This window comes from Strix aluco, chromosome 4 (genome assembly GCF_031877795.1).
Source record: "Strix aluco isolate bStrAlu1 chromosome 4, bStrAlu1.hap1, whole genome shotgun sequence".
In the NCBI taxonomy this organism is placed as follows: domain Eukaryota; kingdom Metazoa; phylum Chordata; class Aves; order Strigiformes; family Strigidae; genus Strix; species Strix aluco.
Genome location: NC_133934.1, coordinates 103,391,310 through 103,418,236, shown reverse-complemented (window position 1 = coordinate 103,418,236; position 26,927 = coordinate 103,391,310). Strand labels below are relative to the sequence as shown.

At 41.1% G+C, this 26,927-nt stretch overlaps 2 protein-coding genes across 4 annotated transcripts in view; one reads left to right on the top strand and one right to left on the bottom strand.

Annotated features, from left to right (window-relative positions):
• Positions 1-3,636, bottom strand: part of LOC141923441 (signal recognition particle subunit SRP54) — a 36,308-nt gene extending 32,672 nt beyond the window's left edge. For both annotated transcript variants that reach the window (XM_074824621.1, XM_074824618.1), the window contains exons 1-2: positions 3,370-3,636; positions 726-834 (exon numbers count right to left, since the gene is read on the bottom strand). In XM_074824621.1, the coding sequence (XP_074680722.1) occupies positions 726-803 (78 nt within the window). In that variant the 5' untranslated portion in view covers positions 804-834; positions 3,370-3,636. The remainder of the gene's footprint in view (positions 1-725; positions 835-3,369) is intronic.
• A 346-nt stretch (positions 3,637-3,982) lies between these two features.
• LOC141923438 (uncharacterized) lies at positions 3,983-26,825 on the top strand. Of its 2 annotated transcripts, none has more exons than XM_074824611.1 (8): positions 3,983-4,098; positions 15,313-15,434; positions 16,525-16,663; positions 17,518-17,594; positions 19,353-19,463; positions 23,596-23,702; positions 25,080-25,170; positions 26,600-26,825. In XM_074824611.1, the coding sequence occupies exons 1-8, from the start codon at positions 4,002-4,004 to the stop codon at positions 26,714-26,716; spliced, it is 861 nt and encodes a 286-aa protein (XP_074680712.1). In that variant the 5' UTR covers positions 3,983-4,001; the 3' UTR covers positions 26,717-26,825. The 2 variants fall into 2 exon arrangements, with proteins under 2 accessions (XP_074680712.1, XP_074680711.1); XM_074824610.1 differs by having other exon boundaries at positions 17,518-17,639.
• Positions 26,826-26,927: the final 102 nt, after the last annotated feature.

Genomic DNA, 26,927 nt, shown 5'->3' with positions numbered 1-26,927 from the left:
GTTCCAACCCTACAACCCTCAATAAGCCTACTTTTTAGTTACTTTAAGCCACCTGTCTGCCTACCTGAAAAGAGTTTCTAGAAATTTGTTTACTCATAGGCACTTCTAAACCATCACATCAGCTACATGAACTGAAAAGCAAGATGGAAAACTAACAGAAAACACTTATTTATCATTTCAAACTCTTAATTAAAAAAAACACAGACTACACCAAGTCAAACAGCTTCCAGAACCACACACTGTACTGGCTTGAATATAAAGGCAGTGAACATAACATTATCCTCACATTTCAGACAGTGAAGTTTACACTGAAAGCTCTTTGTTCTTCCACACTTCAGCTTCTAACAGCCTAGTACACATCTCCATAGTCTATCTGTGCATGCACACACATAAATCAGAGCACTCTACACAGTTTCACAGCCTACCTTCCACCTGAACTTAGGCACATATTGCCTCCTCCAGCATCACCACCTCAGAATACTGATCTCCCCAAGCACAGTCACCAGGTTCAAGGACGCTTTGACCACGGGACCCACTATGCCTGAGGTGATTGCATATGTCTAAATCTGGTTCTAAGTTTTGGCAGTACTATCAGGGGGTTAAAACCTCTAGCTAGAAATTTTACTTGAAGTAAGAAAAGAGCCTCAAGATAACATCAACCTACTTCAAGCTTCTCATCAGCCTTTGAAAACTTTTTCTCAGGACCACGTATGCATACCACATACCTCTTCATTGATAATCGTAGCATTGCTCAGTGAGCGTAATGCTGAAGTTATTTTTCTTCCAAGATCTGCTAGAACCATTTTGGCGGCTTCAAGTACAACTCAGAAGAATCTGAAAAACAATTAAAAATTAAATTTAGAACTAGTTGAAGCTGTGTCTTTGCAAATTAATTATTCCAGTATCTTTTGGGTTAAGAAACCTGCTTTGCATTCCAGAAAGTGCACAAGTTTTACTTTTTTAGAGTTATTTTTAGGAAATATTGGCCTGAAGTTAATTTTAGGCTATCCTGATGGCCTACTTAAAAACAGAGATATCACATTGCAATTAGGAAGCATTTCACTCTCTGGAATATTTGTGCATTGAATTGACCATGAAAAAACAGTCCAGACAGACTTCCAGAAAGAATGCTGGTTTTAATCTTATCAGCAATATGCTACATGACAGAATAAAACCAAGCAGAATAGCCTAGAAGGTCTGCCTCCTGCAAAGATGTTATGATCAGAAGCAAAATACTTTGCTAGCAAAATTGAACATTATTTATTGGTTCTGTTTTATCCACCTTACACTAAATCAAACTGAACTTCCCATTTCAGTAACCCTGCAAACATACCTGCATTTTAGTAAGCAAAATTCATGTTGTATTTTTTAATAGCTTTATTAGAAAACCAGACGATTTTTGTTCACTACACAAATCTTACATATAAGCCTAAAGCATAGTGTAACTTATAGTTAGGAAACCATAAAAAGTTCATTTCTGAAGGGTATGCACCGTCTAGTCAACATGCTAAACCACTCCACCTCCTACACAAGGTGGCAACCTATTCAGAACACATGGCAGGAACAGTGATCTAAAATTCTAAAAAAGGGCAAACCAAAATTTGTCTAAAGAGCAAAGAAGTTCTAACACCATAATTACTGATGAAATGGAGCACTTCAAATACTCCATTGCTGATAGCTGAATTCAGAGTCTCACATTTGAGTTCCTCCTTTCAGAACTGAAAGCAAACTTCCCAATAACAAACAAGAGCCTCTGTAATCAAAAGAGCTGAGAGTTTTCAAAATTTTCAGGACTTCCCCACTCCCCCCTCAAATGAGTAGAGAAGAAAACACTTAATATTTAAAATTAGTTTCTGGAGTTTCTCTGGATCTCCAAATATAAGAAGTAGTTAATTATGTCCTAATAAGCAAGTGTTTTCACTGCAGAACTCCAAAAGTTTCTTCCAACAACCTTAAAATAAGAATAGTGCAAATACTATGCTAAGGGGATGAGTTTAAGCATTTTAATATCAACTGCTTTCTCCAGCACATTAAGGATTTATAAGCCACCAGAATTACTAAGGGATGCCACGTACAGAAATTAATAACACTTTTCACATACAGTCCATCCAAGTTGTGAGCCACACTACAGACAAAAAGACACATAAGCTGTTTTAGGAGGTAGCCAACTTGTGCTGGCTGGTAGCCAGAAGGGCATTGGTGGTGACTGCACTGCAGAACACATATATGCTGCATTCAGAGCACCAGTAGTTCTGGAAGAGCTTTTCAGCTTTGATGCAGCACTCCACAAATGCACCAAAGAGGTTTAAATCTGGCAGGGCCCCACAGTAAAGAGGCCAGGCCATATCAGGCAGGCCTTGTGCTGAGCAAGGCCGTGAGCTCTACACAGCCTGGGCTGCCTTCAGCAGAAGCAGCCTGGGCACCTCTGCACTGATCTTCCACATCATCATTCTACTGCAGAGTCCCAAGATCTCTTCACTTGCTGCTGAAAAGCAGACTTTTCAGAATAAAAGGGCAGAAGAGATAGCAGGGTTTTTATTAAGCCATAGCAAAATAGCAAAACAGCAGTGAAACAACTCCTGGAGAGACAGACTGCCTATCCATCTGGTATAAACCTCTAACCAAAATCTGTCTAGCTAAAGTAGCAGTACTCTTTAGTGCACAGAATTCTTAAAAGGTAAGTTTTAACAGATAGCAGCTGTTTAAACAGCTGTTTTAAAAGATAACTTAAAGATATTTACTTAAAGCCTGTATAATAAAGTTATATTAAATATATACATGCATGGATTAAAATCCACTCAAAGTCTAATACTATAACCGAAAAAAGGCTGATTCACAGCTGGAAATAGCTTGAACTACCGCAGCAACTGTCAACCCCAACTTAGCTTCCACCTTCTAAAACTATGCGGCAGAGAGATGGGAAGGCACCCCCTGAGCCGCAGTAGGGACCGGCTATCTTGCTTATGGCCCGACGTCCTCGTTTTCACGGAAAAGGGAAAAACCGGTGAAGGCACAGCCTTAGATGCGTGCCCGGCCCCTGCCCTTCCTCCTGTGTATCCAGGGCCGGCCACAGCCAAGGGCCAGGCACCGGGCGGGGCGAGTCCCGTCCCGGTGACGCGGACAGCCGGGGCTCGCCCAGGAGCCCCCAAACTCCGCTCCCCGGGAGCCAGAGCGGCGCGGCCAAGCAGCCCCTCGGCAGACCGCAGGCCCGCGCTGCCGGAGGACGGTCCGTTCCCCGAGGTCGGTAGGGCCCGAGTGCCCGCCCTCCCCACCGCAGCACCGCCGTGGCCGGGCCGCGGGCCCCCGCCTCACTCCGAGAAGCCGCCGTCAGCCGCGGTCTCACTTCGCGGCAGCCGCCCGGGCACTCACCGTGAGCGCGGCGCGGGGCCTGCGGGCGGAGCCCAGCCCAGCCCGCCGCGGCGAGGCCGCCCAGCGCTCCGCAGCTGCCGTTGGCAACCGCGAGACAGCACCGGCCGCCACTACCCGCCGACCAAAGAAACGTCACCACTCGCCCTCACCCCGCGGGCCCCGGCCCGCTTCCGCTACCGGGGCGCGCGCGCTCGCTGCCTCGTTAAGGTGGCCGCGGGAAGACAGCCCGCCCGCGCCCGGCGGAGCCGCCCGGCACCGCCGCGAACTGCGCCGCGCCGGCTTAAGGGCAGGCGGCGGGGCCGCAGGCGGGGAAAAGGCAGGGCTTCCCCACGGACGTGCGCACCGACGCGGGAGGCGGGCCCGGGTGCGGTGCCAGCAGCCGGCCCAGCAGGCTGAGCATGCGCGGAGAGAGGGCTCGGGATGGCCTGGCCGCGCATGCGTAAAGCCCCCTCGGGGCCATGGCGCCCTCCCGCATGCGCACCAGCGGCGAGCTGTGCGCAGACGCGCGCGGGGGGCGGGGCTTTCCCCTGGCACCCCGCGCCCGGGGCACGTGCGACTGGTGGCGGGCGGTCCGCGCAGGCGCGGCGTCAGGCCCCGCCCCGGCAGGCGGCGGCGCCCCCCGCGGCGGCGCGATGGAGCTGGAGGCGGCGCGGCGCGCGGTGCTGGCCGCCGTGCGGGGCACGTGCGCTGCCGACCTGCCCCGCCTGCTGCACTGGATGCGTAACACCAGTAAGCGCAGCCCGGCCCGGCCCGGGCGCTGCGCTCCGGGTGGCGCCGCCGCTGCCCGGCAGCTGGCGGGGCCCCGCGGGCAGGTCCCGATCGCGGGGGGAGGCCCGGTGGGCGTAGCGGGCCTGAACCGTGCCCCGCCGGGGTGAAGCGCTGCCGGCGCTGCGGCCTGGCTACCCCGTTCCGTAACGGTGCTGGCACCGAGCGGGCGTGTCCCGTCCTCCCCGCACACCCCTCCCGGTGCCGGGCCGACGGGCGGTCTGCGGCCGAGGGGTGGTGGTGCGGCAGCCGCGGGAGGGGAAGGGGAGGGCGTCCCTCCACCGCGGGGCCGTGCGCCGAGCGCGTGCCCTCCGTAATGGCCGCCGGGCTGAGGGGAGCCGTGCCCGGGCCGGGGTGGTGGGGCCCGTCTAGGCGGGTACCGGCCGGCGGAACCCCCGCCCCAGGCCGTCCGTTATGGAGCCGCCTGGCCGGGAGCGGGGCCGGCGGCACAGCCGGCGTGGGTGCGGGGCGGCCCGAAGGTGCGGTGTAGGCAGCCCGTCGGGCGCCCCCGCCCTCTCCGGCCCCGAGCAGGGGTTGCTGTCCCTGAAGCTGTCGGCCGGCCCCGGCCCGCGTCCCGCGGTCGCCGCAGTCAGCGGGCTGGCGCGGCGGTCGGAGCTGGGGTCGCGAGTGCCGAGGCAGGGCCACAGGCTCGGGGTGGTTCTGCCGGCTGTGCTGCAGGGACGGGCGTTCCCGGCAGAAGAGCGGGGCAGGCAGCGGGGGTGGGAATCTCTTAAACTACCGCGTGAAACGTCAGAGGTCATGCGGAGGTACTCTGCTCCTGGCATAGCTACAGGTTTTTAGACATTAGATTTGTTCAGCTTCACACGTGTTCACAGCAGCCTTTCAAAAGATTGAAAATAGCGGTTTGAGCTAATTTGCAAATGCTGCTTTCCCCACTTAATGTCATAGGTTAACGTAGTTTTCTGTTTACTTTCTTGTTTGTGCCTCAGTATAATTTCACGGTGCACAAGCTGTTAATTTGCAACTGAACAAGAAGATGGCATGGAACACCTGAATATAGGCAGTGCGCTAAAGCCGTATGCACATAGCGCCGTGTTGAATAAACTGACTAAATGCTGCTTAGTCTGTGGGTATATTTGTATTTTGCCATTGCCCGTAAGAATCTCCAAGGCCTCCCGAACCCCATGATCCAGTCTGAAGCAGACAATAAGCATGCGTCCTGTTTATTAATCATTGCCTGTAGGGATGGTAAACCTACTTCCTGGTGATCATTCCTTGGGTGGGAAAAAAATTGTCATACAATAGATTACTCCTCTGAGGCGTGCCCTGCTGTGCTAGGAGTACTCTTCTTGTTCAGGCCCTTTGTTCTAGGATGGAACAAGGATGGAAACATCTTCCTAAGCAAACGCATGGGGACTGTTGTACAAAGGCTGGCTATGACACCTAGTTGTCCAGCTGTCCAGGTTCTTAGAATGCAAACTCAGTGTTGCCCTGTGGTTTGCAGCTCCCACGGCCACTTGGGTTGAGAGAGGCAGGAGAGATCCTTCCCTGGTATCGTGGGCTCTCCGCTGGCATCGCAGGAGAGGAACCAGCTGGGAGGGCAGGGTTCAACCTCCTCAGGCAGTATGCAGCCCTCCCGCCCCAGCAGGTTCTTTCGTAGATGTTTCAGAGCATCTGCGAGTCAGTCTTTACCAGTAGAGCAGAGATGGGACGCCTCAAGGCTTGAAGGCTGACGATCAATGGATGTAGTTAGTGTTAATTGTAACTAAACACTGTGTTCTGTCTGTGTGTGTATGTACACATATATATGTACACATGTATATGTCTACACATATGTATGTATAGGCATAATGGTAGAGCAATCTGCTATAAGCAATATTTCATCACTTTTTGAGTCCTTGTCTGGATGCAGTAGCATGCTCTGCTTGCTAAATGGTGACTGCGTTACTGTAAATAATCTTGTTAGAAGTGGTTTTCTTCCATCCAATATGCTCTAATTTAAAAATCTCATTGAATTTCACATGCAATCATTCATATTGCTTTTTCACTTAATGTAAATCATTACAGCTCCCTCTACACTATATGAGTTTGTGTGGTGTGCATATATGGCTTTCTCAGCTTACTGACTCCGTTATAAATACAGTAAAGCACAGGGGGAACTTGTGAAACTTGAAAATGCTGAACTGTTTCAGTTAGGAAACATACTTACTGTTTTCTCCACTTTGATTCTATGATTGTGCTTTACCTCTACCATAGGAATTTTTAGCCAATGGCATAGTTTTTGTAGACTTGCAAAAATCCTTAGCCAATGAATAACTTTTAAAATTTTGCCTTTTATGCTATAGCTTCCAAAAATTCTCACAAATAGATAGTTTCTGTGAGAAACGAGTATGCTATGGTTCCTAGCCTTTATTAGACTATGATCTCTCGAATGTTTTTTCTGAATTTTACTGATGTAGAGCCGTGCCTAGGTCTTTTAGTGAAAGGAAATCTATGTTCTTGCTTCATATTTACTCTTTGTAATTAAGATACAAGCTAAAGTGTAGATCAGCTTCCAAATTCTGAACTACTTTGTGCTTGGTACATCTGAGCAATCTGTGTCCTTCTATTTTTATATTGTTTGCATCAATGCTGACTGCTGCTGCCTCACTACGTACATCATCTTAAAACTAACATAATTAGTTTTGTAGTTGCCATTCAATGGCTTTTTAGCTCATAAACTGCAAATGACAGAGTAGACAGGATACATAAGGCAATCAGGATCAAGCAGTTGAAGTAAATAATATAATATAATATAATTTCATCTCTGTATTCTCCTTGACAGGCCATCTTCGGAATCTTTTTTGTTTTAGGATTCTTATAGTCACTATCCATGATATTTTATTGTCTCTGTTTACAGCCTTATGCTCTGATAATAATGTATACTAATTTTCTCTTTTTCAGAAGAAAAAATGATTATTGTTAGTGTACTGGCTGGATGCAATTAATTTAATTTCTGAGAAATGAAGTTGCACTTTGGACATCTGCATCTTTGGCATTTCTTTACATTTTGTGATTGTATTTTGCCAAGTGCCAATGCAGTATAAAGTTATAGGTAACCCTATTTGTTCCCAGATGTGTCATTTGGGAAATGTGTGACTTAGTCTAATTTTATTTCCCAGATTGCCACATTTGTGAGGAAATTTAGAGCCTACAGAATTTGATCTTGTGCTACTGCTTGTAGAAGTTACCAGTGTCTGAATCTGTTGATTATGATATTTTAAGTTAAAGTATTAATGTTTGCCCAATTTTTGTGCTATCTTGAGGTGCTGCAGACTCCCCCTCTAACATTTGTAGGTATATGGTAGGGGAGAGGGAATCAGAAAGCTTTGTGCCTATCTGTAAGAACAGATGGTTTCGTTGTTATCCAATTAAGATATGTTTCATTACCTCTTTGGGCCATTAACCTGTTCATGTTTTTCTACTCTGCTTTTTCTGAATGGCTGTGTCCTTCTGGTTTATCTACAGTTTTCCTTTTCTTCATCCTGAGTACAGGACTGGAGTAAAAGAGATACCTCTCTCTCTTATTGGTTTTATTTTCCTGCAGCATTGAACAGTAAGTAAGCAGAGGCATTCGTCCAGCACGTCACATTCCTTTACTGTTTTTGCAGTTTCCCCAGAGCTGCAAATATTTTGGGTGATGTCCCAAACACAGCACTCTTGATGATACTTCTCTTAGTATTGTTCCTCTGAGCTGCTTCTGTGGCTGCATCCTGACAGTAACTTTTACCGTGGTTTTTTTTTTTCCCCTCAGAATTGTTGTGTTTGAGTAATTATATTGTCCATTGTAACACCTAGATAGTGCTGTAATAATTAATACTGGTTGGACAGAGGATAGTGAGGAACTAGTACTGAGGTTTCTGGTGCTGTACCCTGAATACAACTAGGGAATTTGGGTTGTCTCTGTGCAGAGAGAAAACAGTTTTATGGGAGATGCTAAAAATTTACCAGATCTCTGTACCACACAGAAATAAAAGCCTAGTCTTTGGCAATACAGATGTAGGAAAGAAAAAACCTCTCATGAACAAAAGAAAAAAAGTTGTAGGGATGAGGGGGGATAATCTGCATGAAAAAACTGTAAGCAAACAAGGATGGGACAAATGGAAACAAAAATGGCATTCTCGCAGACAAGTTGTTTTTCTGTGGTGTGTGGGTTTCCCCCCCACCTCCTACTGCCATCCTATTCCTGTTTCTGTCAAGATGTTGAGCTTATAGTTTTACTTCCAGCTGAGGAGGACTGGGCATGATTCCAGTGTTAGCTATAGTCAGGCTTTTTTCCTCCCTCATGCCTCTCTCTCAAGTGAAGTGTACATGCAGCCTTAGAGTAAAGCCCTGCATAAAGTGTTTGCCCTTTAGGATTAGTGTTGTCGCAAAGACAGCCTTATTTATTAATTTAACTTAGTTGGTGTTTTCTGACTCTCATGCTGTATGCATGGAATATTATTGAGAAACTTTTCCGTTGAAGAGCCAAGTTACTTTATAGTAAAGCAAGTTATCTTAAAGACTCTTATGTATGTGGAACTGGGAGAACATTGAACAGGTTCTCACTCTAATGATCTCTGACTAATCTTCCTTAGTAATTACGGGAATTTAAGTGTACGCAGGACGCTATTCATTTTCATCTTTGTGCAAATACAGAATAAAATAACCAGTCATTTTTTTTTTTTTGGTATTGCGAATGTTAGAAATTCCAAATCTTTACGTATGATGGAGAAAGACATTACTGTTTTAAAGCAGCTGCTTAGCAACACTGCTTTGCTGTTTAGCAAGCAGCCAGCTCTTCCCACACGCTGCAGTGAAATGTACGTCATTTCACGGTGACTTGCATTCCAGCTTTTCTTTTGACTTAGTGTTAGATCTCAAAGAAAATGAAATAATAAGAGTTGGAAAGAATAACAGGAATCTTTGGTGTCTTAACTGAACTTTTTTATAATAGGATGATTAATGCTTTAATATCCTTCTGCAATAACCACGTTCCAGAAGTTCTGGCTAAGAAAACTTGGGTGAAGCCCAAGAGCTAATTCAAACCACTTGGGGAAACCCCCCTGAATATCCCCCTCAGCTGGGTCTCAGCATTTGATGTGTAGCTTCTATATAAATGTGTGCATGGTCATACTACTTTTCACTCCTCCACTGCCCAAACTCTTAAGAATTTTCAGTAGCAGGAGAGGTTGCATTTGATAAGAATCGGTGCTGGAGAAGATAAGCAGAATTGGTTAAGCTATCTGTATACGTGAACAGAGATACAAGAATCAGAGCAAGTAAATACAAGAATCCTAATTTCAAGTTTGAGATTGAAGTCACTAAACCACTCTACTTACTGACAACTACTGAACACTTTTGTTGTACTTGAAGTTTTAATGCAGATTACAAAAGCCTATCTTTCAGTTCGTGTCAGTGAAGCACAGATAAGGTAATAAAAAGACCCTTTATGGTTTTTCATGTACTGTACATGTGGAGCCTAAAATAGGTTAAAAGGTATTTTTTTTAGCAGGGTTAAAACTGGCTGTTCTAATACTAGCTTTTAAATTTTTTTATGTCATGTAACAGTAAAATAAAACAATCTTACAAACTTTTTCAATTCTATGCATTTAATTAGAAACATTTAAATATAAAGCTAAGATTTCAAGGTGATGTACTGGTCTGAATTGCCGATTGTTCATACAGTGATGTATTACTCAAAACAATCATTGAGTAATAAACCATTGCAAATCCTCTAAGTTAAGGATAAACAACATATAATTGAGTATTTATTATTTTTTTTCTCGTGGATTCACTTGTACTGGGAGCAAACCAGCTTTTTAAGAGGCTGACGTAGGATTAAGTCTTGTGACTTTAAAGTTGAGGGCAGTCAGAGCTGTTCAGGCTTTTACCAGGCAGTAAGGGACGAGTATCTGACAAAATTAACTTAACCAGACCATAGTGGACGTGCTGCTGTAGTACAGTTTTCTGCATATGAGAAGAAACTTCTCATCATACTCTATTGAACAGACCAAGTTTGTCCAGCTTTTTCTGTTACGTACTTTATGATCTAGCCATTATTGTGTTCCCAGACCTGCTAGGTAAAATTATCAGATTATGATTTTCACAAGAAGAATAGGAAGTTGCATAAGAAAAAACTTGACTCTTTACAGGAAATGGTCTTCAGTGTTTCCTTTCAGTACTATTGTCCTTGCAGGTGGAACAGTGGAAGGAGTCTGTTTAATAAGAATGAAAGCATGGGTTTCTGCAGTTTAACAAGTATAGCATGTAATTTTTGTGTGTGTGTGAAAAAGCAATTTGCTACAAGTCTTCATATCCAAATTGGTAGGAGTGATTTATGCAAGTAAAATATCCTTTCAGAAAGATCAGAGTAGTGTTGCAGAGCCACATTAGCTGGAATGTATTTCTTTGTTAAAATTATGCCATACCAAAAATCTTTTCTACTACTCTGTTGTTTGGTAAACTAAACCGGGATGTTACCTGTAATTTGATGAATTGCCAACTTTGGGAATTGACATTAATTTTCTTTGTTGTGACAAATGGCACTGCTGCGAGAAAGGTCTGAAGAATACTAAGTACTTCTAAGTTGTTAGTCACTGAAACTTAATAATGGTGTGGAAAACTAGTGACTGTAAAATAGGTATGTGACTTACCTTGTTTAAAATTTAACTTTGAAGCTTCTTTCAATCTATGAATGTAAAAGACCTAAAGAACTAATAAAATAAGCTCTGGTTATATTCCTATTGGAAAAAGCTGATTACTTTCTACCAATAGCTAAGTATGCTTAGGGATAGAAATAGTATTCAGAGTTTCTGAAAAAGTTGGTACACTGAAGTCAAAGATCTCTTCTCACATTATTTAGCCAAAAAAGGAGATGGTAAGGTTTTAGAGATGTGAGACATCCTCCTTGACCTGTTCAGTGTCGTTAAAACACAGTGAATGATTATATTAACCTTGTGTTAAGTAACATGGATGTTAATACTTGCTTTTTACTTCTGTGAGTCTGAATGTGAATCTAGAAGACCATAAGGTGCTTGCTCTTATGGTTGCCTTTGCTAAATCCTCTTCTTTCCACGTGACATGTAATCTTCTGTTGTCATTTGGAAGTCATACATTGCTTGTCTTCAATCATGTATTTCACAGTGCCAGGATGTTTAGATGTTGATATAGCGGTGCTGTCTCTCTGGTGTGAGGCTTTGTGATGTTTTCTTAGCTTGTGTTATATTTGCTGTAGAAAGGCTGAGCAGTACCAAGGTGTTAATTAGTCTTTTTGCAATGTGTTAGTTAAATTTTATAAATGCATGTTGAGTAGATCCAGTGGAACCGGTTTTTGAAGTAAAATACAAACACTATGCACTCAGACTTCCTCCATAAACAAATGACTGTGATTCATCTTACAGTATTTCATGAACTGTACAGTTCTTTCCTGGTTAGTTGTCTGTTCAATGAACACAGGGGTTGGCTTGCACACTCTTCATTTCATATATATAACAGGCACTAAAATGATACCAAAAATAGTTTTCTATTTTTGTTTCTTCTTTGAAGATCCCTTGTAAGGTGATACTGAGATTCTCAAGAGCGAACAATTTGTTAAAACACAAGGGTGGAGCTGATAAAACTGTACTGGCAGAGGCAGAAATGCATATTTTCATATTTGGCACCTGTGTTCTGTACTTGATGGCAATCTATAAATATTTACATACTGCAAAAGTAAATGAGTTATTGTGGTAGCTGTTGCTGTTTCTTGCTTTGACAGGAATGAGGCAACTCTCCGCCTCTTGAGTTCAGTCACAGACTATGCATGCAAGCACAGAGCGTTGCATGCGCAGCTTCTCCTGAAGCTGCCATTTTGTCATCTCGGAAGGAGTGTCTTCAAACCTCCTCTGTTTTTTGTTCCTGCATGCTTATGCTTTACAATACTAACTGTTAGTTGGGAAGGAGCATTTCCATTCATCATTTATTTTTCAGTATAGTTTTTCAGCAGTTTTTAGTTTGAGCTGCATATGTGTTGTAAGATTTTCCTTTAGGACCTGTTTCATACAGAGCATTCACAAGAACTCTTGTGTGTCATACTTTGTTTCATAAGATGAGCCCCATGTAAGAGGGCATCATGTAAGATGGTCAGTGTTGTGACAAGTATTGTTCAAATGGAACTGAAGGCAGGGAAGGAGTATTCTGGATTTGAGGAAGATGGGTGTGCTACCTGTCTCCCACTGAAAGTCTCTCTTTCTCTACTGTAGAGCTGAGACACTGAATAGCCTAGAGAGCTGTCCACTGCTAGTGTTGGCCAGAAAAGGTCACCCAGGCCATGAGGGAGCAGATCCTATTGATGCACCAGCTCTGGGAGAAAGGGAGCTGAAGTTCTGCATTTGCAGCATGATGGGGCTGGCCTGGTGGTCTATGAACACTTCCTGCATTTCATTAAACGCTATATATGAATTTGATACTCTTAACAGGCAGTATAACAGCTGGATGAGCTCTCTTGCATAGTAATAGTATTGTTTTAAAGCATGTGCCAGATGTAGGGGCTTATTGCCCACAGGCACTGGTCTGTACAGCTGCGAATATCAGCTTTCTACTCTCTATCATTCTGTCTGTAGCACGATTTTTCTTCGTCTTGCTTTCTGAGATGTTATCCACCTCAGCAAACTCTGGCTCCTTTGCACTCTGAGGGCCTGTTGTGGTGCTGATGGTCCCAGTTAAGCAACAGTTAAATCTCTCCACCTTCCTTTCCTATAATCTCTTCTGTGCTGTGTCACATCCATAGAAATCTTCCCTGAGCTGATGAGAAAAATCAGTCACTGCTTCTGGGATGTTCATAACAAATCTGCAAGTTGTTGGATGGACCGTGAGGTTAGCAGGAAATGGGTGCTCATTAGAGGTTTCAAATTGAAATGCTGACAAGCTGGAGCTGCTGCATTGCACCTGTTGTGTTGTTCGTGCTGCTGCTGTTGCAGCTGCTGGCTCTGTCCATCCTGTGTTCCTCAATGCAAAGTCTGCATCTTATTAGGAGCTGAGATTCTGGAAAACTTGACTGTGAGCTCTTTGGAATGGCAAATTGTCTTCCTGTTGTATAACAACTACCAGTGGTATTGTGCCTATCAGGGCCTTGGAGCATTACTGCTATACATTTAATAAATAATAAACCAAATACACGTTAAGGGAATCCAGATGATTTAAAGTTTCTGCTGCTTACTATGGGGGATTCAGGATTATCTGTTGGAGTCAGTTTTGGGATGTGTTGAAAGAACCATTTACGTTTACACTCTAAAAAGAGAGTGTCGCACTAATGAATGAGGGTTTCTTTGATCATACTGTTCTCACTACAGTGCTTAAACAAAAGGATTTCAGAAGCATTTCATAGTTAAAAGTTTAGCTGGTCTCTGTTTCTTATACTAGCCTTAAATTTTCCCACTGTTTCTAGCATTGCCTGTGTTCCACAGGAAAGATTAAGTATATTAGCATGGAGAAACTTATAGCATGTTTTATAGGTTTATTTTGAACCTGCTTGCCATCAAGCTTGTCTATACTAATGTTCCCACCTGGGACAGCAATGCTAATAAATATTAACTTTTTTTAAACACTTCTAAAAGCTGTCAGGTCTTCTTTTGGTGAGTGATACACAATATGTGAAAACCACACTCCCTGTCCAACACGGTGGCAGTCTAAATAGAACAAGAAACAAACCAGAAGTGGTGGGGAAGAGAGGACAAATGTGTGTTTTTAGACAAGAATCAGTAGATGCGTTGGGTATATTTTTCAGGATTGGGTTGGTGGTTGCTTTTTGATGTGTGGTTTTTGTTTCTTTTGTGGGTACGTAGTTTTGGCCCGAGATGTGCCTTTGTTTAGAACCAGTTCAGTGTCCTCAGAGCAGTGAGATGTCCAGACAAAAAGGAATTTCATCTAGTCCTTATTTTGAGAAAAACGTAACAGAAAAGGAACCAGAGTACAGACATACAGCAGATCCCATGCTGAACATCAGTTAGGAACATCATACTCTAACATAAAACGAGGCTGTGTAAGCAGGATATTGGCTGTCAGATGTGAAAAGTCTGGTTAGTGCAAATAAACCTTTAGCTGGAGTGATGTGTCTAGTTCTCAATACTGCAAGTTATAAAGGATGAGAGAGTCCAGAAGATCCAAAGGGGAGTGATGAGAATGATCAGATTCCTAGAAAAAAATGTAGGAAAGGGCTGGATAAGTGGATCTTGTTTCTTCTAGAAAAGATGACTGATGGGACATATGATATGTCTTCAAAGAAGTAAAAAGTAGCTATATACAGGAGAGGAACAAACTTTTCTATTTCCATTGTGAGAGGGACAGAGGGTACTGAGTTTAAATTGTGGCAGAGGAAATCTAGATCGGTTAAGAAAAGTATTCCTTTCTAATAGTAGGTGTAGACAAGCACTGGACTAGAGTGCTAAGGGAGGTTGTAGACTCTCCAGCATTATCAATCTTTTTTAAAAGAATACATTGAAGAAGTAGTGACACTTATTATTGATTCCGCATTGGAAGAAGAAAGTACTGGTGACTTCCCAAGGTTCCCTCTTGATCTTTTTTCTAGGTGTCTTAAAAAAAACATTAAAGTAATGCAGGGGTATCCTGGGAAAATAGCAAGAATTTACAGTGTGACTTTGCAAAAATGTACTGTTTCACATCCATTCCTATTTTCTTTCACATTTGAAATATTTTGATAGTTTAAGTCATGTAAAATGTATTGTAAGTTGAACTGTTGAACCATGCATTATCCCTGATTTTTTTGTAACCACTTTATTAGAAAGACGGTATGTATAAAAAGAAACTTGTATAAAAAAAAAAAAAGTCTGCATTCAGGCAAGTATGAGTTTTGTAATTTCTCCAATAGTTCAAAAACATCTTTGATGTTTTTATATCTTAAGCTGAAACAGTATCACTTTGGTGGCAGCCCAGACCATCATATGTGAGTTATAAGTTTATAAATATGAAAATAATTTGAGATTTCAAAAAAGCGCTGTGTTTATTTTAAGTGGCAAAGTTGTTACAATCCAAATCTGTCATTGGCTGGAAAAGCTAACAAAGGCTGAAAAATGCATTTCAAATAAAAGCCTTATCCATCTGGTATTGTTTATGTCTTGCAACTGTATTGTACTGGTCATCACTTAGTCCACATGATCTACATATGATTGTTGAGGGGTTTTTGTTTGTCTTGATTTATAGATGACTTTGATGAGCTTGTGGTGAGTAACAATGATGTTGTGCTCAAAAATATCGCTGAAGATTTGCGGAATCGTTTACCCATCGAGGCAATGTTTAATTCAGAACATCAAGCTGTTCAGAAAGTAAGCTACTTCTTATGGTCTTCTTTTGCTGAACCTCATAATTTATTTGGGGACTGTGGTGATCTCAGTTTTAGCAGTAGTTTGTAATAGAGGATGAGCACTGGATTGAGGTATAGGAAATCTCAGTTTGGTTCCTAGGTGTGTTGCTGCATGATTGTGTGACTCCAGGAAAGTTGCTTCATAGGTCTTAATACTTTGATCATAAGTTACTTGGCATAGCTTTCATTCTGTGTGGTATGGCACCTGTCACAGTGATTCTTTAGTGCTAGCTCCATAATAGACTCTAACAGCCCCCTTAAAGAAAACAGAAATACAGGGCCAGTGTTTCGCTGTTGCCATAATGTGGGCAGCCCAGAAATGATTTCCAGCTCTTTTCAGATTCTGATGGCTTGGAAAGAGGTGGGCTGTGAGTCCTGTGGGAGAGGAGAGCACCTTTTCTACTTGAGCTGTCAGTATAGGTGGAAAGTTAACGCATTTCCCAGAAGAGTGGTGTGTGGCTCTTAAATGGGAAGAGTGGATTGGCCACATGCAGTGAGCCTGGGAGAGGGAGGAAAGAGGAGTAGGAGGATGAAGATTATACTCCTTGAAATGATGAGAATGCAAGCATCCCAACTGGTATGCTTTTGATTGAAAACGACACCTGTGTTAATAATCAGGGGTGTTTCTAGATTGAGGCATAAGGCATGAAGATGAAGATATTCAGATAGTTGAAGCTGAGAAGCAAAATTGCCCTTTTTCCTAAATTTAAGTTACATTCTCCTCATTAAAGTGGAAGGGAAAAAGCTTCCTTTACCTTTTACCTCTTCTGTAGCCAAGCAAGCACTAAGGAGACAAAATTTGCAGCAGGTCTCCTACTCAGCAATCAAAACCAGCTTGCTTTCCTTTGTCAACTTCCACTTACTGGTTATTTCAGTGGAATTTGATGATGCAGATTACATGCAGGATTTCTGTGTTTACTTTTGATTTGTAACTTTTGAATAGGGAAGAACTTGGATCTCAGGGATTTTGGGAAAGGTAGGATGGTGGGACAATTAACTGTGTAATTAGGAGACTTGGTTATGCCTTTCTTAGGTTTTGTTCCTCTTCTCAGATACACCAGCATCCACTGCCCATGATTCATGTTGATGCATTCCTTTATGATGATGATTTTGTTGATTCATTGTGTGAGGAGGGGAAAATGAGTAGGAGCTACTGCACAGAGTGTGGCTCATACAAGACTGCATCTTTAGGTAAGTGCTCTTTTGGGAACATGAGAAACAAATTCAGTTTAACTAAACTGGTTTGTGCAGTGACTCAGCTGGACAACACAACATCCAGCTGATGGAGGAATTAGTCCAGACTGGTGCGGTACACAGGCCAGAATTATTTCCCATAACCAGTGGAAGGAGACGCCTACACATGTAAGTCGAATTAATTTGCAGTGTATGAGTGACACTAGTTGCCCACAAAAACTGGGCACGGAAGAGGCAGGGCTATGTACCACTGAAAAGGAAGATGCAAGAGGAAGACAATACTGTAGGAGTCCATGCAGTAGCCTCAGTCTCCTCTTGCTTGCTGAAAAGCAGTAGAAAGCACCATCTAGCTTAAAGCTTATGTGTAGTGTGATACAGATCAGTGCTGTTGCCAGTATGGCGCAGGCATTGAAGGAGAAATGGTTTATATGGAGTACATTCTATGCCTTAAAACCTTGGAGTTGAAATTCAAGTTATTAATATGTCTGCCCATAAAAAGATTTGCATGAATTGTGTTAAGCCTTAGGTACCATGTTTCCTTTTTCACTTAAACAATTCCAAGTTACTTTGTTTTGTATTCTTTAATATATGTCAGAAAAAGGTTATTCAGTTTCATGAAGGATTTCAAAATTCTCCATGTAAGGGAAGGAATCCCCAGACTCGGGACAGACTGCTTGGTAGGCTACCTTCAGTCTGCAAATCCTGGTTTTCCAGGGCCCCCAACACTAGTTCAGGCAGGAAGCCATATAGGTTTTCAGTGATGATAACTCTTCAGATTAATATTTCATTGGTTAATAACACAGTAGTTAGTACTGCCCACCCAACACCTTTGTTTTGTTCTTATTTCCCAGAGTTTATTTCGCATTCCTTTTCCCTCATGGAACTGAAGTTTCTTTATCAACATGTACTGCCTGACCTGACAGGAAAGGTAGTGGTTGACGTTGGCTCCAGGCTTGGTGCAGTGCTATTTGCGGTAACTTCCAGCACAGGAATTCATATTTTATTACTGTGACAAACATTTTCCCTTTTTCCTGACTGCCTACTCTCGTTACTCCATCTTGGACAGGTCATTCTGAGAGGCACCTCTGATCTGACTCTCTGAACAGTATAAGGTGCTGTTTACTAGAAATTTCAGTTCTTGTTCTGTTCCTCACAAGAGGGAATTCAAATGATCTTGCTTATGGAGAGGAAAAGTCTGTTGTCCAACAGAGTAGCATATTGCTGTCACACATGCTGCTCTTTTCCTAGTTCCTGCTCTGTCTCTCCTTCATAAGTTTGTCCTCTATGTCTTGACCATGTCTATATATAGATTAGTTATGTTAAATTCTTTTATGAAGCTGACAAACTGTTAAATTATACAAAGGAAGACTTTGATATGAATTTGTCTCCAAAAACATATTGTCCTGCTCTGCGTTTTTAAATGCACATAAAATACTTCATCGAGAAACTTGAGTGCAATTTTGATTGCTTTTGGCATGACTGGTGCAACATATGGCCAACAGCAATGCAAAACACACATTACGACTTTCTTACAAAAGTCAATGGCTGTTTAGGGCTCAATCTTGGAAACACTTGAGCATGTAATTTTACTCATCTGAATAATCTAATTTTGGGACTACTCAAATGAGGAAAGTTACTCCCCTTTGTAACTATTTGCAGCATTGGGTCCTTAAATGGTAACACTTCTGCTAGCCTGAATTTGTTTTGAAGTACTTAAATGCTTGTATTGTTATAGTGGGAAGATGGTCTCAAATAAAGCAGGGGAAACATTTTTAAAAAAAGAGTTCTCCTTTTTAATCACATTCTTGGCTTGTATTGGAGGAGGGGTGACTTCACCTTCACAGGTTGCTTTTCTGCTCTCTGAGTTGAACGGTTTCAGAAAACATTAATAGTTAGATTGTAGTACATAGATATCTCAGATATTCTGTATCTTTAGCATTGTTTGCCTTTGCCATTGTTGGCAAAGTGTTATTATGGTGTTCAGTGGAGACAATGGCACTTAGTGCAATAGCTTCATTAGGGCCCTGTAGACTCTAGTATTTGTATTTTTTTTTTCTATGACATCTCCGACAACTTTCCAAAATCTCAGTCCAAACTGAACCATTATTTTGGGCTTATTATTGAGGGATAATTTATCTTTTCTCATATGTACCTCTATGAAGCACCTGAAAATGGCAGTAATACAACACTTAAAGGTGCTGACAAAGACTCTGTACCAAAATATCCCATTGGTACATTGCTGTCCATTTTCACTCACTTTGACTATGTGTATGTCGTGGGGTTTTTTTATTTCACTTGCTATTTTCTTCTTCCATTCTCCCAAGAAACAAAAATGTGCAGAGTCTTTTCCTTTCACACTATTTTTGTAACTTGGTTTGTACTGCTTTTTTCCTTCTTAGACCATTTCCCATCTGTTTTGCAATTGAAGTGAAGTTGGAGCTTTCCTTTTTATTTTGACGTGTCATTTTGGATCTCTTATTAAAACTCGTGAGACGTAAGTGGGAATTGCCAAATCAGGGACTTAGCTCTGAAAAACATGTCACATCCACTAAAAGACATTTCTCAACTTGCTGTTTAAAAATGCTTTCTTAATCTTAACCTGTGTTCTACTTTTTCCATTTTAATTGAAATTTCTGAACTCGTTTTAAAGGCATCACAGTTACTAAATTTCCTTTTCCTAACATAGGGTTATCTTTATAGCTCAGCAGCCCAACTGTGTGGAGTAGAAATGAATGCAGACTTTTGCCAGTTGCAAGAAGCAATGATTACAAAATACCTGTTCATTGACAGAATAAAGGTAACTAAATATACGGTTTAGTGTATGTATTTTTAACCACTGTGTACTAAGTATCCTGTTTATGTGAGTGGCTGGTAAATGAGCATTCTGAGAGGAAGTTTTTCCTTTTGCTTGTTTTGGTCCTAAACAAAGGCTTTGCATTAGATAAAAAATCTCATAGCAGAGAGAAGGAGGGAAATTACCAAAATATGAGAACATGTTGAGTCGCTTAGCCTTTTTCCTTAATGGGCTTACCTACTGGCTCACACAAAACAGATACAACTTAGCTGTTTCTCCCAGTGAAATCAATGACATTACTGCCACAGTGTTTCTGTCATGAATAACAAAACTAAATGTCTGTGTTTCATTAAGATTAGCAGAAAGCTGTTAGTAGGATTTGCAGATTTGCATCTAAGAACACCTAAAGGACTTATGACTACTGGTATTTCCTTTCTTGGAATGTTAGTGCATGTGTACCTTGCACAAAAAAAATTGGTTTCAAACAATATGATATCATTATGAGAACCATTTCCCTAGTACCATTATGGAAATAACTCCATTACGATTTTAATGAGAAAATCTTTTTTTTTTTTTTCTCCTCTCTGGGGAATACCAGTTATTTTGTTACCAGCAAAAGTTCGTAAGTAGAATATTCTGGGTAGAATACTGGCTTTAATCCTGTGTTGTATGTATGTGCTCTTGAATGGAGTCACACAAATAGCTGGGTGTAGTAATTTCTTGGGAATTAAAGTAACCAATTTTAAACTGGAAAGAAATAATAAACATAAAATATTTAACACAGGGTAAGCAGTATCTTTGGATTGCCCAATTCAGTTCCAGTTGCTGCCAGTTTATCCATAACCTTTGGTTTTTGCATGTTTTGTGTTCATAATACCTTACTGTGATGAGACTGAAAGGGCAGTTAGGAAATCTGTTAATTCAGTGGAGCTGGAGATCTATATGCATACTTTTCAGCCTTGTATATTCTATATTATAAGCCTTTTTGTTTTTCCTTCACACCTTGGAATTCTGCTGAAGTATTCATTTCAGAGCATAAAGATAAGAATACATTTTCAAAGCAGTGCCTGAGGACTTAGCTATTTGAGTCTCATTAGATGCTGATTTAGTCATGTGACTCCTATTATCACACTTCTTTGAACATTTCAGTCTTAGATTTTTATTTCACCCCCAAATGAATCCTCTCTAGAGGTACACACCAGCTTGAAAAATAGTCAGAATCCAGTTGATTTATGACATAAATTTGAAAAATTTTTAAGAGACCCTTCTTAAATAACAATTGTTTTTTCAGGATATTCTGAATTTTTATTACAGCATGTTCCCAAAGGACAGCAGAGTAGAATGGTATCTTCAGTGGCTAAATCTCTGAGTGAACCTTGTGTTTCTTTGGTCAACATTTGGTTTATTAAAGTACATAGAAAGTTGCTCAGCATCTTTTGCCATTTGAGCAAACACTTAGATACTGGGAGGAAAGTAAACAGTTCAACAGATCTAAGGAAACTTGAGACCTCAATTCAGAAATTGCCTGTAATCATGAAAGTCTTGGTGTGTATTCCATTGGGCAACAAGGCAGTTCTAAAATCAGTTGCTACCTCCTCTGTTGCACCAGTACACAGTCAAGTGGGTCAGGGAACTGGTCCTGAAAAAGAACCCAGAAAAAAAAGCAGTGTTTTGGTTGGAGCAATACCTGGGTCTGGCTCATGGTGCAGCCACACATGCTTATGTGGCCCCACAATCCCCAATAGGTATGAGGATGTGTTTGGGAAAAATGGGGTGCTTGGGTCACTTTAGTCAGCATGGTTGCCTACTCTGTAAATGCAGACTAATTTTAAGTTAAGGTGTAAGTATTATTCAAGTGAAGGAAACATCAACACATGTCCAGTTTCCCAAGTAGTTTTAGCATCTTTCTGAATTGAGGCTTAAAATATTAGGACTGCCATCGGTAGGGCATTAAGAAAATTCAGTGCTGATCATGACTTCTTGTGCTGCAAGAAGTCCACTGGTGGAACAGTCCACCAGTCACTTGTGTTTGGATTAAAGGACTGCTGCTCAGGTTTTTTGTACAGAAATCCTGTGGTTTTGTTATTTTTGCCCCTTGAAAATAAGACAGTAAAGTAAAATGTGTCCTTAGCCTTAGAAATAGAGATCCAAATCCCACTTAAGTCTAGGTCAGTCTGGGTTCTGATACATGAGTTTTGGCAGGTCTAGCTGAGGCATCTTTTGCCCCTAGCTGTTTATCCTGCCCCACTGCAGGAGGCTGTTGCCTGTGTAACAGGGCAGCAGTCAAGCCTGTATCCATAATATCTCTACCACCCCAGTTTATGGCCTTTCATTTTAATCTACAGTTAGCAGTGGCGTTATGCAGAGAACATGAATTGACAGCCAGGACTGCTGATGGTGGTCTGTCTTCTTTCTGCTGCCTGAATGCTTAAACTACTTCTTAGTCAGCTCCTGTACTGCTGTAGTTTGCAGTGCACTGTTTTAAGATAAACTGTCGCCAATCTTAATTGTCCTAAAAAGCTCTAACATTCACAATCTAGTGGATAAATAGTTCAGATGTCCACACACTAGAGGTGAAAGTAGACGGTTGACCAGTCATTCTGACAACTAAACTGTCCCTATTTCTCAATGAGATAGAACCTTCAAACACTAACCTGCCAGTTCTGGGTAAGGTACAAGAACACAGTTGCTTCCTTCCCACTCACTACAGGCAGTGGTGAACAGCTTGGCATGGTGATTTGTTTTAGGAGATATAGCTGTTTGTTTTACTGATAGCTCTCAAAGATGGAATGCTGTGATGCCTGATTTTTTATGAACAGTAGAGTCTTGTTTCCTTATTACTGATATTGAAGTATTTGGCTATAATTGCAATTGCTATAATGCATTCTGATAGCATGAACCAGTCATAAACTGTGGCAGTTCATCATCTTTTCTGCACTTGAACCCTTACAAGTTGCAGGGCTGGTTCCTCTCAATCAGAACAGCATGCTTTGCATGTTCATTATGAGGAGGAATACATAATTTACCCTCCCATCAAGTATTGATACATTGCTAAGTGGGCAAAACATTTTTCAGCAGGTAAGTGTTTTTAATCTTCTATACTAACATTCAGCTTTCCTGTCAGAATTAAGAATTCCTTTTTACATGTGTCCAATATTGGAAGGATTTGACAAAATGTGAAATGTTGAATACATCAGGTTAGTATATTCCCAGCACAACCTAGTAATAGGTCACATAGGAAAGAAAAGTTGTTCAGATTTTCTGTCCATTTTTAACATATGGGGATGCACTTTCCAAAAAATTTGTGGAATGCAAGTAATACTCAGATTGATTTTCTCTTCCTTATTCCTTCAAAAGATGTTCCAATTTATGTTTCTCCTCACATTTGGGATGTGATGCATTTCTCCATGTTTAAGAGAAAATCAAACACATCTTGTCAGAGTGTTAATGAACATCCATGTTCTCCTGTCACTATAATCTCACCTGTTTGAAAATGATGTGATGTGCTAATATCCTTTTTGGTAGGTGAAGGTAGATGAAATCAGACCAGCTCCTGTGCTGACTGGGGAGGTAGTTGTTTAGTAACATAAAGCACTTGCTGTCCTCTGGTGCCACTGAGCATCCTGCCTTTCCAGAATTCCCAGTTCCAATATATGTCCTGAGAATTCAGCTGTCAAAAGTGGGTTTGTAGTGTCTTTTCTAGCTGTAATCCTTTAGTAACTCACTGAGCCTGTGAGATGCATTTTAATATCCTCAAAAAAGCTTTAGCTAGCTTAGTTCCTTTCCTGAAAACAGTGAGCATTTGTGATAAAATAGGTAAGTGAAATGGAACAGCCATCTCTTTTGTAGTGCACAATGTGCTAGACCAAAAGTCAGATGTAGTTTATTTCACTTAATGTAATGCATCAAGTATTTTAATTAGAGGAGATAAATCTGATTTTTATTTTTTCATTTTTTAAAAGCTTATTCTGGTTATTTACTTCAGTTTTATCTACTATGAAGCCAGTGAAATACCATTTTTTGTGACTGGTTCAAAATGGTGGTAGCAGGTGCTCTGTTAGGTTGACAGACTTCATGGGTACTCAAAGGCTGTATTTCTCTCTTAAATTAATTTATGCCTCGTAAAATTTTTCAGGTGGTTCACGCAGACATCTGTACTCAGGCTTCACTTCTTCAGAAGGCTGATGTTGTTGTAATGAATAATGTCTTTGAATATTTTCTTGACAGACAGGAACAGGCCAGGTAAGCTATGTGTCCAAACAAGTTATCTATTTCTTTGGCAAGGTGTGTGTAACCTTGTGAGTTATGGTAAACCTTAAGGTTGTGCTTTTTGAAGTCACATACATAAATTACATAAGGAAATTGCTTTAAACTGCCTACACTTGATTGTTATACCTACCTTCTAAGGTGTTAAGACAGTTGTTTATTGCTAAACCTCCTAAACACTGCTGCCTTGTTTACCCAAACCTTGCACTGATCTGTTAAAATAGTATCTTACTGTTAAAGGATCTGAAATTACTCTATCAGCATAAAGCTTAATCTTCAGAAAGAAAACAGATCACTGACTTGTGGATGTCAGAGCTTTAATACAGATGCACTGTAAAACATGGTTATTAATAGTGTTTCTAATATATCTTCGTAAGGATGTGGTAGCAAACAAATGCATGGCTAAGGTTCTTCTCTTTCAGGTACAAGACACTCACAAGATCAGCTTTTGCTAATCCAACAGTATCAGTTTAAAATGTAAATAACTTTACCGTCCAAAGATACTGTGCCTTTAGAATGGGCAGTCAAAAAGAAAGGATGCCTGTGTCTCTGCCGTCCCAGCCAACAGTCTGGCATTTGCTAGCAGCTTCAGCTAAGGCTTGTCCTGCTGCCCTTGATACCGGTGGTGATGTTAACCAGAGAGGCACAGAGTGGATGAGTGAAAGGTAGTGGGTATTTCAGATTGCCAGAAGATTTGTTTCCAGGCACATGACCGAGAATTCATTTGATTCTTCAAGAACTCAGGGATAGTGGTTTAATGTTGCATTAGTACCATGAAGACAAATGACGTTTGAAGAATGCTGGAAATTAGTTCTTTTTAGTCTGAATTGCCATGCTGTGAGAAATGATCTGACTTGCAAAATCAGAAAAAAGGAATGCTGGGGGCTATATTTAAATACTCCAATTGCTAATGTCTTAAGAGAAGTTTTTTGTCACGACTGCAAACTATGTATGTAAAGAGCAGCTTGTTGTTAAGCTTAATAAAGCAGTGCGCTCAAGATACTGGATTTTCTTCAAAACCAAAAATTCAAAGGGACCAAATGTCAGTGTTTAATTCTAGTCCACAGTGAAGGTGTTGACAGTACAAAATGACATGCATGTATGTATCAGAGTTAAAAAGTTACAAAATGTAACATTATAAGACCATGTATTCCCTCTGTTTTTTATACAAAACTTGATTTTGTTAATACAAAGATGCTTGCTTAGGTAATAATAGTGGCTGATAAGCATGTATAGCAGGTCTTTAAGCTTATTCTACATCTGGCCACTAAACTGTAAAAGTGTTAGATTCATTTTATATCAAATATGGGTTTTTTACTAAAACTTGGTGAACTACTTTTCAATATGTTTCAGAGCTTGGGAATTTATTGCTTGTAATGTAAGGAAAAGAGGGTCCTTGTTAGTGACGGTTCCGAGCCTTAAAGAATCACTTTCGAAGCTCCAGGTAAGTTCCCTCAGCCAGTTTTAGCCAACACATTTTGTCACTTTCTATGACAGTGGCAGTTCTGTAGTTGAGGTTAGCTGCTTGCCAGTATTGCTGTGAGGAAAGATATGTAATTCTCTGCATAGATTAAAAGATGTAGGACTATGGATTCTATTTCCGGGTTGACCACCAACACATCTTCTTGTACTTTGATTTATTTATTTCCACCTGTAAAATGGAAATCCCTGCCTATATCAATAGGTTGAGTGAATCATTGTATTATCATGTGTATTGTTAACAATACCTTAGCTGTGAGGTTAACCCCCCCCCCCAAAATGTTAGCAAAGCCATATTATGATGTGAGTAAGTTTTGTGATAATCATACCCACTTCCATCAAACTTCTTCCAAGTATAGGGGTAGAACCTCAAAGTACAGATGTATTTATAAACTTCTAGGGCAAAACCTTTAAATGTTTTCTCCATTTAGCTCTACATTTGCACATTGCCTTGAAACACGACAAACTGTTTTAAGCCAGTGGGAGAAAGTGACATATTAAAGAAGGACCATCCCTGAGGGTAGTCTGTCTTCTAACCTGCTGTCAGCATAGAAAGTGACTCAAAATATGCCAGTATGAGCTCTTAGAAGTACAGATTAGGAAGAGATATGGTCTCCCAGCTAGCCAAGTGATTACCATCAGGTGTCTTGGATCAGTGACGTAGCTTTAAATTGCAGTTGGAAACACACACGACAACAGTGCAACTTACGTTGAACGCCCTGCATGGCTGCTCCTGTTCCCTGAGTAGTAACCACTTCTGATGGACCAACCTCTGCTCTCTGTCCATTCTGCCATAGGTCATTGGTGGATTACAGTTGTTATGTGTATGATGCCTAGACAAATTATGTGGTCTGACTTTAGTAAGGAAACAAAATGCTGATCATACATGACAAGGTTATTTATAAAGTGTCTTGCTCACCACAGTAGTCTGCTTTAGAGAAATTGAATCACTTGTTGCCTGTATGCTGATGGGTGAAATAGATCCTCAGCTGCAGGAACAGCAATGGTGTCATTTGACCTTTTCTTGGAGCAGGCAGTAGTTACACAGCAGCTGAGAAGCCCTTTGTAGCCTTAATACAATACTCCCTGGGTGTAGAACAAGAAAGTACCTGTGATTCTTCCATGGTACAGTTAGCAAATGCATACAGAGAAACAGCTGTAACATGCTAGCAAAATGTCTAGACTGTTGACTGATATACTTTTAAAAAGTTACCTTTATTCTCTCCTATTTAAGTTAAATGGCATTTCCAGAAATGAATTTATCATTGCTGCATAATTTAGAATGACTAATCTCTCTTGTTATGTCTTGCCTTCTTAATGTTGTACTGACCTTGAAAATCCTGCTACATTTCTCAACATTGTGTTGATTTAAGGATCTGTTTTCATTGTTTCAGACAGATATACAGCTCAGCCAATGGGTCGAAGAGATGCAGCTAAACTATGATGTGTATATGGAAAAGGATGTTGACAGAGAAGCACTTGAACAAATACATTTATACAAGATTCTTTAGTACCTGGAAAAATGTACTAGTATCCTTGTAATATCATATATTTTGGATCTAAAATGAATTTGGATTGATTTGTGTGAATAAATCAGGTCAGAATTCTTATTGTGATTAATCTGAGTCATGTCTGTGGTTTGTAATGAAAAAGAGTCTTTTGAAACACCGTTTTCTTATGGAGGCATTCTGTCTCAACAGAGTATACTGACTTTTAACTAGG

Excerpts from the sequence above, each read along its gene's own strand:
- LOC141923438 (XM_074824610.1), top strand. The coding sequence starts at position 4,002 with ATGGAGCTGGAGGCGGCGCGGCGCGCGGTGCTGGCCGCCGTGCGGGGC. Across the intron at positions 4,099-15,312 it reads GCACTGGATGCGTAACACCA|ATGACTTTGATGAGCTTGTG; the intron begins GTAAGCGCAGCC and ends CTTGATTTATAG. Across the intron at positions 15,435-16,524 it reads AACATCAAGCTGTTCAGAAA|ATACACCAGCATCCACTGCC; the intron begins GTAAGCTACTTC and ends TCCTCTTCTCAG.